General features: G+C 33.6%; 1 protein-coding gene across 2 annotated transcripts in view; it reads right to left on the reverse strand.

Moving 5' to 3' along the window:
• EPHA6 (EPH receptor A6) overlaps window positions 1-15,410 on the reverse strand; it is a 443,720-nt gene that overhangs the window by 96,134 nt on the left and 332,176 nt on the right. For both annotated transcript variants that reach the window (XM_070943735.1, XM_070943736.1), the window contains one exon: window positions 14,087-14,272. In XM_070943735.1, coding sequence (XP_070799836.1) covers window positions 14,087-14,272 — 186 coding nt within the window. The remainder of the gene's footprint in view (window positions 1-14,086; window positions 14,273-15,410) is intronic.

Genomic DNA, 15,410 nt, shown 5'->3' on the forward strand with positions numbered 1-15,410 from the left:
ACTCATTTTGTTAGACTGAATCAAATTGTGATTTGTGACTTCCAAAGATATAGGCAGGTTGTTTGGAGCAGTAAATTCCACCACTTATCCATTAGATCTTTACCCAAATTGTTTTGTAACTTCTAGGTGGCAAGTTAGAGATACCTTAATTTCCCTGATTGCCTGATTTATATTTATTAGTGAGTTGTTCAGTTGTTTTAGTAGTGAGTAAAAGCAGGGCCTTTCTGGTTAAAATATCTAACTAATCTAGTCTGGTTCAGGGAAGTTTTAGTGAATAAATAGGAGGAGAAAAAGTTGAGCCATTTGAAAGCAATATATATCTGTGTTTCCCTGAAAATAAGACTGGGGTTTATTTTCAGGGAGGTGTCTAATTTTTTTCCCATGTATGGAAGGCCCACTTCTGCTTGCTTGTGGCAGGACAGGAAGCTGTGTGGTGCAACAGGGCTGCCACTGCGAGGTGGGGGTAGAGTTGCCCCACGTGCCCCACACCAGCTTACCTCAGGTCCCCCAGAGCCAGGCCATCCATGCCCTTACACCCGCCTCACAAGTGGAAGAAGTGGGCCGTGGCTACGTGGGCTCCTCCTGCACAAGGCTGCCAATGCTGCCTGCCACAAGGCAGGTGTTGGGGCATGGATGGCCTGGCTGTGGGAGCCCTGAGGTAAGCCAGTGCAGGGCGCATAGGGCAGCTCCACCATCCCCCTGCCTTGCCTCATGGTTGCAGCACTGCGAGCAACCAGACAGAATGGGTGGGTGCCAGCTGAGCAGGCTCTTAAGTAGAGCTTGGGTGGGGGGGGTAGGACTTATATTAGGCATAAGTTTAAAACATGCTAGGGGCTTATTTTTGGGATAGGTCATATTTTTGGGAAAACAGGGTACATATCCTGATATTCTTGGGATTTGAGAAGAAGGAATTAATTTTGTCTTTAAAGCATAAATATTCTAGTTATTTATGAACAAAAACTGTATGTAATTGACCTAAATTCAGCAAATGAAGTTCATTACATGAGCTCACAAGAAAAAAATGAATAAATCCCAAGTGTGTTCTGTCTTCAAAATATTTTTTGTATCTTTGCTGCACTTCCTATCTCATGTGAGTAGCTACTAACTCCTGTTATTAAGCCCTGGAAGCATTTTTTTCCCAGCATCATGTATAAGAAATGCTAAAGAGGTAGAACTGTCTTCAATAACTGCTTATATATTATCCTGGGTATATCTAATGATGCAGCCCAGATAATGTTATTGCAGTGTTCTGCAGTTAAATCTTGCTCAGCTTTGCCAGTCCATAATGAAAGAAGAGGGAGTTAGGCATATTCAATTGTAAGGATCAAGCAACGCTGTTAAAAAGATTCATGACTTTCATTTAACCAAGTTTTTTTTTTTTGGCAGTCGTTTGCATTGTTGATAATGACCTCATTAATGGATTCCTCAGAGTAAAATTACAAGTATAATATTCTGGAATAAAAACAATTACTAAACAATTGCACCTGGCTGCTTTTGTACAGTGACATCTCATTCTTTAGTATTTGTGAAATTATGAAGTTCAGGGCCACACCACAACTTTATATTTTCTACAATATTAAAAAGACGGCACGATGAACTATAGTAGGATCTAGGTAGAATTTTAGGTCAGTCATCATATTAGCAAAACAATAGGTTTGTGAATCAGATTAGATTTTGAGTTAAGTTTCATTGGGAAAGCATGCTACCTGCACCTTCTTGAACTTTTTGGTATCTCTTCTCTATTGCTATAGGTCTTTCACCCACAGCCCACCCCTGCATCTTCTCAGGGCTTGTTTGTTTTGTAACTTATATACCTACAAATACTGTATACCCACTAAGCATACATTAATGAGAATTCACCCCTTTCTATGGTTATTGCCATCTTTAATTAAAATTGATTGATTATGTGCCATCTAGTCAGTGTTGATTTTTACAAACAACAAAGATAGATTTTCTCCATAATGAACTGCTCCTAATCTGATCTTTCAGATCTTCCAGTAGAGTACCCATTGGCAGGGTATCAGACCATCATTTGTGCTTCCACTGAAAACTATGGATTGATTTGCTTGATGATCCATCAATTTATTTTCTTGGCTGTTCATAGTATTCTCAGGAGTCTTCTTCAGCACCAAAGTTCAAAGGCATCGATACACTTTCTATCCTGATTCTTCAAAGTCCAACTTTCACCTCCATAGAGAGTCATAGGGAATACTATTGGTTACATTAGTCTGATTTTTGTATGAAGACACATTGCAGTATCAGAGTATTTTTTCCAAGTCTTCCTGGCTGTTCTATCATGTGCTATGTGAGGAATATTACTGCTTCTTCCTTTACTGCTGAATGTTGAGCCTAAAAGACAGAAGCCATCTGTCACTTAAATATCTTTATCATCAATTCTAGGGCTGGTTCTTTTACCTGATGTCATTAATTTGGTCTTTTTTAAAATTTAATTTTAGTCCCGTTTTTCACTCTCCTCCATCTTTATTAATAGTCTTTGCAGATCCTTTGCATTTCCAGCTATTAGAGTAGAGCATAATGCATGTTATTGAGGTTCTTTGTCCAATTTTAAAACCTCATCCTGTTGCAATCCAACTGCCCTTAATTCAGCATATAGGTTGAATAAATAAGGGAAAAGTATATAGCCTTGTCCCAGTCCTTTCCCAACCTGGAGCAACATTGTTTTGCCATGTTCTGTCCATACTGTAGCTTCCTGGCTTGTATATAGGTTTCTCATGAGGACAATGAGATATGATGGAACTCCTATTTTTTCTAAATATATTCCACAGCTTGATATAATCAACATACCTTATTTTCCAGAGTATAAGACACACTTTCCCCTCCCAAAGAGGGTGAAAATTTGGGTGCATCTTATACTGAATGTTAGGAATGCGGTGGCTCAGTGGCTAAGATGCTGAGCTTGTCAATCAAAAGGTTGGCAGTTCAGCGGTTCGAATCCCTTGTGCCATGTAACGGGGTGAACTCCCGTTATTTGTCTCAGCTTCTGCCAACCTAACAGTTTGAAAGCACATATAAAATGCAAGTAGAAAAATAGGGCCCACCTTTGGTGGGAAGATAACAGTGTTCTGTGCGCCTTTGGCATTTAGTCATGCTGGCCACATTACCACAGAGACGTCTTCAGACAGTGCTGGCTCTTCGGATTTGAAATAGAGATGAGCACCGCCCCCTAGAGTTGGGAATTACTAGCTCATATGTGTGAGGGGAACCTTTACCTTTATCTATACACTGAATGTAGCCAAAAACGCAAGGCACAGAGAAGGCGATGGTCTGTGGCAATCCCTGCAGCCTGGAACAGCTGATGGGGGTATTCCGGGAGGCCGATCCACCCACCAATCAGCTACTCATGCTGAATCAGGATGCAATAATGTGCTGAAGCTGACCAGGCTGTTCGCTATTTGCTGCAAGGATGTGTCAGAGTTTGCAGCAGCGATCACATCCAGAAAGCACACACAAGTAACTGATTCAGCAGGATTCAATAACTTTATATATAATATTACAGATGAAGTAAATATACAATACCAAAAGCAGGTTTTCCAACATGGTAGTAAATACAAGCAAAACACAAGCAGAGGAGAGGATTTTCAGTTTTAGTTTTAGTTTCAGAAATCAGCACCACATGCAGCTTTAGTACAGAATAGTTGAGCTAAGGCACACCCAGGCTCCTTGCTGTCCCCTTGTTGCTCACACAGCAAATACTGTTTCAGTTTCCAAACAGTCTTCAACTCTCTCACACACTGGCAGGACGCTAGCCAGATGAATACCAATGGATGCTGGTAAGCAGAGGCAGATTTTTTTTTCTTATTTTCCTTCCCATAAGCTAAGGTGCGTCTTATACTCTGGAGTGTCTTATACTCTGAAAAATACAGTAATCAAAGGCCTTTATATGATCTAGTGTTCCTTCAACCTTGGTAGCTTGAAGGTTTGTTGACTTTAATTTCCAGAATTCCTCAGCCAGCAAGCTAGTGGAGAGCCGAGGTGGCACAGTGGTTAGGATGCAGTACTGCAGCTATTTCAGCTGACTGCTAGTTCAGCAGATCAGCGGATCAAATCTCACCGTTTCAAGGTTGATTCAGCCTTCCATCCTTCCGAGGTGGGTAAAATGAGGACCCAGATTATTGGGGGCAATATGCTATTTAGTATACTGTCTTTGGTGTAAGCTGCCCAGAGTCCTCGGAGAATGGGCAGCATAGAAATATGAATAATAAATAAAATAAAAAATAATAAATAGTTGGGAAATTTTGAAAATTGAAGTTCACGCATCTTCAAGCTGCCAAGGTTGAGAAACAGTAATATAATTGAAGCACATACTGACTTCTTTTGGGTATTTTTTGACCTTCTCAATTATCCAGCATGCATAAGAATAGTGTCTAATGTTCCTCAGCTTTTTCTAAAGACAGCTTGAACCTCTTTTTACAGATAGGGATCTAATTTGATTGTATACTCCTAAGCATAATTTTGATAGTAAGTGAAATTAAGGATATTAAATGACACAATGTTATTACAGTTCTATGAAAGATGGAAGAAAATGCCTTCCTTATGACAACCAATTGGGCATTTCATAGGATAATTATGATTACATGTAATTCTTATATTAAATTTTATCACTATAGGTGTTAAGACATAATTCATGCATTCAAACAGTTAAAATTGCTGGATAAAAAGCTACCTGTTTTATAAATGATAAAATAAAAATCCATCAGGACACATGATAGAAATGATCTGATGTAAAATTGCTTAATGTGTGAACTATTCCATATCATACAATGTAAAAAACTTTATAATAATAAAACTTTTGTACACAGATATGCACACACACTGCAAAAACATATTTTTGAATATATTTATGCAGGAAATACAAGAGCAAGGCAAGCCACATGAGAAACCAAAGGAATACAGAATCCCAGAGAGATTAAAATGACATAGTAGCCAATCTGTAAACAGAGTTTTTTTCATAATTTTTAAAAAGATGTTCTAGCATTTTGATAAGGTGATATTGTCCTTTTACTCATACTGCTATTCATACTTTTCTTTAATCTATTCTTCTTTTCTTTAATCCCTCTTTTTTCTTGTTTGAAAGAAAGTTCAACGAGGCCATCTACATTAAAACTGAACAGCCCTCTCTCAACCGAGCAGGAGGGATATGATGCCACCTATCTCCTCTTTACAATACAGTCCTTTCAGCAGTTCCAAGAAGGTTCCACACCCAGTTGCACTATGATTCAGGTGACCCTGAAGGCACAGATAAACCCCCAAGTGGCTTCAACAATTTTCAGAGAGAATGCTAATAACCAGATGACTGCAAGGAATATAAATAGTTCCATTCCTTCCCCTCCCATTCAATCAGAACTAAAGAAGCTTCTTGGATGAGAAGCAAAATGTCTTCAATGAAAAGAAAAACAAAGTAAGTCCAGTTGTCTTTTGAAAAATCACCTTTGGGACAACTATGACCTGGATGACTAAGAATCTCCATATACAAGAAGCATTTATGTTTTTTATCCATTTTCATTGTTTTTCTTTAAAAAACCCCTTTAACTACTGTCTTTCAATCAACTCACTTGGCAGGTAATTGAAGAAAATGGCCTATTCAGGTCATGTGTCCATGCTGGCGTCTCCATTTTAATTGTGATCAGCTTTCCTAATCACAATGGAGAAACATCCATTTGTGCCACTGGATGCTACTGCTGCACATAGATGACTTTTCTTTGAAGCTTCTGACCACTACATTGATTATTGCAGCTGGTATTGTCCCTGAAGGGAGTGGAGAACCCAGTGTGAGCCATGCAGAACGAATGGGGTGATTTTCTCCCTCAGCAGTCAGGAAATAAGTTTGAAGAATGACAATCTTGTTAGGAAATTATGTGTAACCTTTCAATATAATTGGTCCCACATTCTACCATGGTTGAGTGAGGAGAAGGAACAGGAAATTCATTGCAGAGAAGCAGAGTAAAAAAAGTGCTCTCAGGAAGAAGATAAAAGCTCTGGAACCTATACCCACAATTTAGATTCAGATTTGTACACAACAATCCATAGATACTTGATAATGGTTCTTTTTAAAAAATAACTGAAAATACATATGAAAAATACATACTACATTCAGGTAAATCTATGCTTTAAAAGAGTCAATATATGTTGCTTTGAATCAATAAGAAAAAATCAGTCACTTCTATTATACATATATTATCACCTTATTGTTCAGTGACTGATGTGTGCTTAATATGTATGGGATTTTGAACACTAAAGCTTTAGGATATACAGATAGAAAGATGCAGGACTTTACCGCCCAAATAAACTCAGCTGAAGAGATAGGAATCAAGATTGCTTGCTGCTGTACTATAATTCTAATGCACATATTTGAATTCAATAGCTTTCAAAAAAAGTCAAGACTGTCATTTGAAAGACCTTTAATATAACATCCATTTGTTATCTTTTGCTTGGCAATGATAATAAGGGCAAATCTTTGCTCTATCCTAAGAAAAACACTGGAATTAAAATTAATGGCAAAAAGCCTATAAGTATTTTAAGTACATAGTCTAACTCATTCTCCATAGAATTTGACAGAAGTATTGTAAAAGCAGTGACAGGGATTTATTCAAATTTGCACAAAATAACTATGACTGCTAGCATCTCTAAATACTCTTTTACTTAACTGTGCCTATTTTCCTTATAATTAAGGCTACTACAACTGAGCTTTGAAAATGTAGGCGGTCATGAAAATAACTGCAGTTAGAGTTTCTGTACCACTCTGCTGCCATTTAGTTGTCCAGATTTTAAAACCCAATTATACCAGCTCTACCCAACATTTGATGGATACAACAATAGCCAATTTAAGGCTGCCTTTAGTTCAAGAGACAAGGCTCCCACTGACCCTCCCCATCTCATTGTCCTTTTTCTTTTTCCCTGAGCCACCACAGTGTCAAGATTCTGCACTGTAATCTAACATCATTGTCATTTCCAAACACATTCTAGATTAATGTTAGGACATAATCATGGAAATCAGTCAAAAGTATCATATTGCTTAGATAGCCAAATAAAACAGATAAAACAACAAGTATAAAAAAGCTGAATAGACATCAGCAATGAGCCCTAAATAATTTCCCAAGAAAGCCAAACAAAAGTACCTGTAGAATACAACTTCTTGAAAATATCCATTGCATTTAGATCAATATATTTGTTGACTAAAAAAGAATAATGTTTAAAGCTTTTCAGAAGAGTATCAGGAAGGAAAAGGAAGTAATCCATTCATGCAAAATCATCACATGACATTTGTCTATTTGATTTTGCTTCATAGATGAAGATAGCCTGTTCAGATATTGTCCTTTTGCAACACTTTGGAAATTACAACAACAGGGTAAAGCATCTGCTTAGTCCTTTCTAACTGCACTGTAAGTTTTTTGTTTTGTTTTTAATTTATAACAGAATCTTCATATCTAATTTTCTACTTCCATCATAAAACGTTAGGGTTAGGGTTAGGGTTAACATCTCAATAAGACAATAATATATGGTTATTCTGATTGTATATTCAACTATACAACAAAACCATTAATAGTTTAAAACTGTAAATCAGTATCCATATGTATAATTATATACAAGCAAATAACTATAGTATATCTGCCAGAATAAATCAGGTTGGATTAAATCTGAATTTCCAATTTATATCATTCTAGGATTTTTCCTTATGTTGTAAACAAAAGGGACTTAATCTGGATGACGATGTGCATTGGAACCATTGAAAAATTTATAAAGAATGTTACATCTCTTTTCAATTCTGAACACATACTGTACATTTCAAGGACATTGGAAGTTCCACTTTTTGGCATGTGTTTGCAATATTTTAAAGTAATGAAGCTATCAGTCATCTTGTCAAAATAAGCAAGACAAGGATAATGTATGCATTTATATTTTATCCAAAAAGGCTTCCACTTTAGTTAATCTCTAAAAGAAACTTGGTTTAAAAACATTTGGTTTAGATGTATTATGAGTACAGAATAAAAAATAGCTACCATGTATTTTCCAGCCAATATGAGATGCTTATAATTACAAGATTAATGTTGTAAAAAATCAACAACAAAAACAGGAGATGGTTCTTCCTTTATTAACCGCTAAAGCAAGGATATAACAGAAAAAAGGATCAAGTTTACAGTTGTATCATATAAGTAGCCTCCTTAGGATGTATTGATGAGTTTGGAAGAAATTAGCAAAGACTCTTATGTCCCCTTTTTATTTTATGTCTTCATTATATGCCCACCATGTAGAATGATCTTAACTTGATTATTCTCCAAATAGAAAATAAACCAATATGCTGATGACCCTCTAATGAAGGGAAATAATGTTTACTCATTTTCTTTTGTAATCTCCACCATAATTTAATACTCAAATTATACACTCTGGATCCAGATTATTGAATGTAAATGGCCCAGTTTATATGGTTAGAAGCAAACTGTGAATCAGTTAAGATCAGGCCACTGAGACAGAATATTTTTTGTGATACGCTTCAGTTAAGGACCACATAGCTATTAGTTTTAATTTAAATACAAATATATTTTATGCATAAATGTTACCAGCATTACTAATAATTTTTTCCAATATTGATTATATTTCATTGACATTTTCCCCCAAAACTTATATTTTCAAAGTTACATTCTGAGCCCTCTGCTTAGATCCATTTTTATTACCTTGAGGAAGGGAAACAAACTATTGGATTATTTCACAGCAGGTTTAGCCTGGTGCTGAAATAAAAATTAAAATGATCCTATTGTGAATTACTTGTGACAATTACTTATGCTAGAAGAAGCGAAGAAAAAATGATGGGACCCAAATGTATGTTGGTTACTCACTAGATAGTGATTGACATTCTTGCAAATAAATATAACATTCAGCTGAACAAAATACTGATCTTTTACTTTCAAAATAATTTCCCAGTATATAGTATAAGTGTATACAACATGCTGAAATATTTCTCTTTATTTTTTAAGTGCTTTGATCAACAGATCTAAATTTTGATATTCCAAAATGCTTATTTTGTTACAATAGTGAAAAAGATTTTATTAGAATAAAAATGTTGTTGTTTAAAAATAAGCATTACTCTAAAAGTTAGTGTTAACTTCATTCTTCATAAAATTGCTGATTGTATTGCATTAATAACACAGTACAATCACAGAATTCTGCATTTTATATAAGGAAATACCTAACAACTGGGAGTGCATATACTAACATGCTAATATGTGATCAAAATATACACTGCGTAGGTTGTTTTTGGAAAGTAAATTCTATAGAGTTTTGAATTAGGATAAACAACATCAGCATGAAATCCAAAATGGGCACAAAATTCCATTGGAATAGTGAAATAAAAGTAAGTAGCAAAACAGACTGCCCTGAAACACATAGATTTTCCATTCTTAGAAAGTTTATGAATATCTTTTAAATAATATCAATGATTTCTTAAAGCTAACATCAGAAAATTAATATTGCTTTTAAATCAACACCATTGTCAATGAAATCTTGATTTTATTTTTTAAATTTAATTATAGGTTTATGAAACGTTTCAAAAGGGAGTTTTACCTGTGAAAGTTTCTGTAAACTAGTCCATTAAAGTGTTCTTTCTGAAAGGCTGATCCACCTATTTTATCTCACTTTCAAGGTTTCCTCTGAAGCTTCAGTTAGCACTTTGAATAGGTGGAGTAGCCTCTTCTAAATATTTCAAGTATTGTCTGAGGCTATGATCAAATGCGAAGCATCTCAGTTTGTCTCTGTCTGAATTATAGACACTCTGCAGTGTCCTACTAATAGTGGTGTGAATTTCAGACACATATTTTGTGCAAAGCCATGATCAAAGTGATCTCAAAATGCATTAAATGTACATTTAAATATAAAACTGAATTCCAGGAAGAATTTATTCTATAGAAAGTTCTCTCACTTCAAATAAATGAAAATAGTTCAGCATCTACTGCTTCACTATTATTAAAAAAGCTAGACAAGAAGAACTGTGTTTGAATTCTGCAGTGAGACAGAATGGTTGAAATGCATTCTGTCTCTACACACTGTAAATCTGTGTATGGTATGTCAATTGAAGAACATTTATTATAACAGAAGTGAAATGGGCCATTCTTTCAGTTCTTTTGTCCTCAACCTCCATAGCCTCTTCCATCCTTGGCAAGTCTGCTACATAATATTGGATAACATTATCAGCTTTTAAGCTAAAGGACAAAATATCTTCTCCCCATTCAATGTAGCACCAAAATGTTATTTCAACACCTTGTACCATAGTCTGCGTATGTCCTTTCTTAATATTATTTTTTTAAAAAAAATCCAAAGTAATTTCACCATACCAAAAAAACCCACTTTTTGTCTTATTGAGCAGTAATTAATGAGTGGGCAGAATTCTAAAATCTATTGCACTCAATTAACTTGGGCTTTGTTTTTAAGGCCAATAGATTAAAACATTGTGATGGATCACTTTTCTTACTAACTGAAGCAGTATATATAAGCAAGTGATGCAACTTAATAACTAATGGCTAACAGAGGGGAAAATATCTGCCTTCATACTGTAGATTAGCTAAGCTTTTCATTGTCAGACAGTGATTCATTAACCACTTATAATGTGTATGTGTTAGGGTTCAGTATCAGATTCTATCTGATAATTGCCCCATAATTATATCTCAACTCAGTATTTCTTCAGTCCATAGTATTTCCATAAAGCCAATTTGAACTTTTATATTTCAAGTGATTCTCAAATCAAACTTCCTATTTGGCAGGCACTAGTTTCTTTTAATTAACATATTAAAAATTAACTAATTTTTCATTTAATACTTAAAATTCTGCATAGTATTTTTTGAGTTACATAACAGAATATATTTCTTAACATAAATGAAAACTATAATTCTAGAAAGGGCATACAATTTATATTTTTAATTTCCCTATTAATACTATAACAAAATATCATTAGAGACATACACACATATAAGCACAAAATAAAAAATAAGCCTTATTAAAAGTTTTTTCATTAAAGTTTATGAGACATAGTCAAGCTGAAAAAATATTCACTAAGATAATAAGCAAATGCAAGAATATTCTCTATGCTGTAATTATAGACTGAAACATTTCTTTTTTATAACAATTAAGAAATAAATTATGTTCTAGAAATGTTTAGATTTTTAAAATGTAAAATATTTAAAGTCTTCATAGTTCTGTATCTTAATATTACAATAGACTAGAAAAATAAGTAGAAAATATAATTTACTTGAAAACATGTTATTTAGTAACAATACTACAAAACATGTCTATGAAATTCTCATTTTCTCTTTTCCCTTTGCATTTGTACATGTAATATGTATTTTAATGTTAACATATTTGTATTAGGGTCTGGTATATTTATGTACTATTTAAACATGAAAAACAGAAATAAATCTGCTTTTTAAACTAATTCTGATAACTAAAAATCAAGTATCACCAATCAATATTCTAGTTGACTTACCTAAAGGCTAAACTTTCCAGCCCTTTTATATTTATAATGGAGATTGTGCAAAGAATGGCATAACAATGAACAATATACAAATGATGTTCACCAATAAAATGCTCCCTGCTTCTGGTACATCTTTAAACACAAATTGGTTTATCTCTAATCATGTTGACTCTAATCAAGTCAGTCCTAAATATAGTTACATGGAAATTAGGTTCTTAGAAGTATATAAGAATAAAATTGTGTTAGAATATCAATTCTAAACATGTTATTATGATCTGCATAATTTAAAAAATATTCTTTTAACCATGGGTAAATGTTTGAAAAAAACAATGAGCTGACTATTTTTAGTACTTTCCATCTATGAATGGAAGTAATTGAAATGGATTAGATGGAAATTTTATTAATATTATGGACCTTCAAACTTGTTTGGAACGGTAGACACATTGCTATAAGATATTTTAAAACGAAAAAGACACAAACCTTTTGCTCCAGAGAGAGTCCTAAGGGAGGATATGATTCTCCTGAGACAGAAGTAGAAGCTGGGAAAAAGCAGCCTGAAGGGAACTGTTAAGTTTCTAGAATCTATACTGATTCTGCCTTGGGCTCAGACTTATTCATACTGATAGCTGCTTTCTATTTATAATATGTAAATATGTAAGCAGAGTTTTTCATAATAGCTCTTTGCTATTCTTCTCTTGAGATTCTAAATTTAAGCACTGAATTTAAGCACATGGTCTTAAAGTCTACTCAAAGCTCTCTTGTATTACAACAAAGAGCAAGTTAAGGATGTCATATGTTATTTGTTCAGAATGAGCCCAACTAAATAATTACCTAAAACCACTACTGGAATTATACGATTACTAAAAGACATAGATCTTAGTTCAGGCACCCTATTCCATAATTGCATCCTAATTTTCTGCAATCGCAGGAAAGAATTAAGAACAGAAGATCAAGAAATAATATATAGTCCTTGTAGGTTGCCATCCAAAATTGTTCATTGGAAAGAAACTTTTGCTGTATGTAATGAGTGTTTCAAGGGTGTAGAAAGATCTGCTGTAGGCATCTCTTGAAGTGCCTTAGACACATATCAGAGTGATTTATTGTCAAAATAATTACTACCCAGATTATTTATTCTTTTAAAACTGATCAGTTGACAACATTCCTTTGAGTAATGCTACTTGATTGTCAGTTTTATTACCTTATAAGTTGGAAAAGAAAATTTAAGAAAATAAACCCAATGCCAACAACCTTTATGATCAGTATGAGAATGTAATTTAGGATAGTTAATTATGGAGCAATTGTACTCTAAGGATTTACAGCATCACCCAGCCATTGCTGAAGCAATACATATCCTGCTTCAGTGAAGATATATTGCTACAACAATAATTTAGCTGCTTGATGCTTTAAATTGGTACTGCAGAAATGCTCAGTAACTTGTTACTACTCATTAAGTTTGGTTCTATTTTGTTTTTGTTCTTATTTTGACTTTTATATAATCAAGAAATAAAATTAAAAGTTAAAAAAAGACTTAATCACTGCAGTAATATCAGCACATTTCTCATCTTGTCAGCACATAAATTTTCAGAATGCTCAAGCCAATTTTAAAATAGTAACTAACATAAGGAAGCATTACAAGTCATCAAATCTGATGAGGTGATGATAGGTAGTCTTAATATAAAGCTTAAAAATAAATATGCTTTTTTCAGATAAATTAAATGTATCATGTGGAATAAACTGCTTTTCCCCCCCAATAATATTAGGAAAGAAGCAAAAAAAAAAAAAAAAGTAGATAGGGGTATAGGCAAACATTTTCCATTGTTTTGACCAGGTAATATTTTTATTCTTATTCTTTTATTTAAGAATATTGCAATGGCAGATATGTAATTTTTAATTTATGAATTCATTCACAGTCTTATTTGAATCATAACTAATATATAAAAATATAACTGATTGTTCAACCTAACTTCTTTAACCTATTTTAAAAAACAAGTGGTTGAGACAAATATCTTGCTAGAAACATGGCAATCTAAGGGTATAGGAAAGATAAGGAAAGATAAAAAGATATAATAGAGAAGACAGAGAGACAGGTTATCCCACCTGAGAAAATGTGGATTCGTTAAATTTTGGTTTCATTCTTCATTGAAGAAATTCACAATTCTTCAAAAATTCAGAACAGTTTTCCAAATATGAATATTCAAATTATTATGTCTCAAATTATTGTTATATCTCCAGTATAATTGAAATAACATTTTTGCTTCATTCACTATGTATTGAAACAGTTGAGATGGCATTTGATGATAGATGGTATAAATGTACATTGGTTACTCACTTTATCCAAACTGATAAATGCTGATTTTGAATATGGTAAGTTAATCATTTAAAGCTAAAAAACTGTGGATAGATCTGAAAGTACATATTTGAATACAAATATTTAATATTGCACATATGGTTTCAATGCCATAACTAGGCTTACATTAAATAATACATACACATGCAATTTTAGATACAATTACCTATATGTGTAGATCAAGCACCTTTAGGTAAGGGACTGGGGTGGATAAAGGAAAGCAAGCAAGCAATAGATAATACAGTATATCTTAAAGAACTTACTCTTTGTGACAACTCCTTCAAGCCGAATAATATTTGGATGATCGAACTGTCCCATGATACTAGCTTCTCGTAGGAAATCCCGTCTCTGCCTTTCCACATGTCCACCTTTCAAAGTTTTTATGGCTACAGGAACCTCTCTTTTTCCAGGTGTTTTTAGGCGACCGCTGCACACTTCTCCAAATTCACCTAACAGCAATATATATAATTATAACCATTTACTATCTTCTAATATTTTAAATATTTTGAATAAATATATGAAAATATTCTAGCAAAAGAATTTACTGTATTTTTCAGACTATAATCTATGTGTTAAGGAATTAAATTCTAATTCAATTGTGTGGGTGGAAACAGGTTTGTTCTAATTATAACAGACAATAATACTTCATACACTTTTTTAAGAGAAAAAAATCTTATGAAACTCACTGTGGGTTACTTCTGAATATAGATTATCTATCTATCTATCTATCTATCTATCTATCTATCTATCTATCTATCTATCTATCTATCTATCCATCCATCCATCCATCCATCCATCCATCCATCCATCATATAGCTATATTTCTAAACTGCCCTTCTCTTTCAGATTATCCTTATACAGTTGTATAGGTAGTGTTTTTGTAAAGAAACCAAATAAACCATTATTTAAAATAATGTCAAGAAGCTTTATACAAATTGTCTTTATATAAATTTAAAATGTTTAAATAATCTATGAAATATAAAATATTTGTTCAAATATTAAAAAACTTGGGTTGGTGAAATTATTACGCTTTGTTCACACACACACAAATTCTCTCAGATAGTCAAATAGAATTCATTAGGCTATTCCACATACTATTCCACAAATACAGGTAGTCTGGCATTGGTTTAACAATAGTTTGAAGTTATGGCAGCCTTGAAACAAGTTACTTATGACTTTTCTCAAAGTTATGACTATCCTGCCATCTCCATGGTCATGTGATTGTAATTTGGGATTTCGCAACTATTTATGATAGTTGCAGCATTTTATGGTCACACAATCCTGATTTATGACTTTCCTGGCTGGCTTCTGACAAACAAAGTCAACTGGTGAAGCCAAATTTGCTTGATGATAACAGCCACCTAATGATTTGCTTAACAATCTGATAAAAGTGGTCATAAAATTGGGTTCCATCACCCTTTATGACTGTATCAAATTTATGACAGAAATTCCAGTCCCAGTTGTGGTTGAAAGTTGAGCATTACATGTAATATGACTAGTGTTTGAAATAATAGTTCTTTAGAGTAGGGTGGCAATGTCTCTTTGCTAGTCAAGTATCTAGCAATGTAAATTGGAATTAAGCAACAT

The sequence above is a fragment of the Pituophis catenifer genome, unplaced genomic scaffold (assembly GCF_029215685.1).
Source record: "Pituophis catenifer annectens isolate HBS135680 unplaced genomic scaffold, rPitCat1.0.hap2 SCAF_4, whole genome shotgun sequence".
In the NCBI taxonomy this organism is placed as follows: Eukaryota; Metazoa; Chordata; class Lepidosauria; order Squamata; family Colubridae; genus Pituophis; species Pituophis catenifer.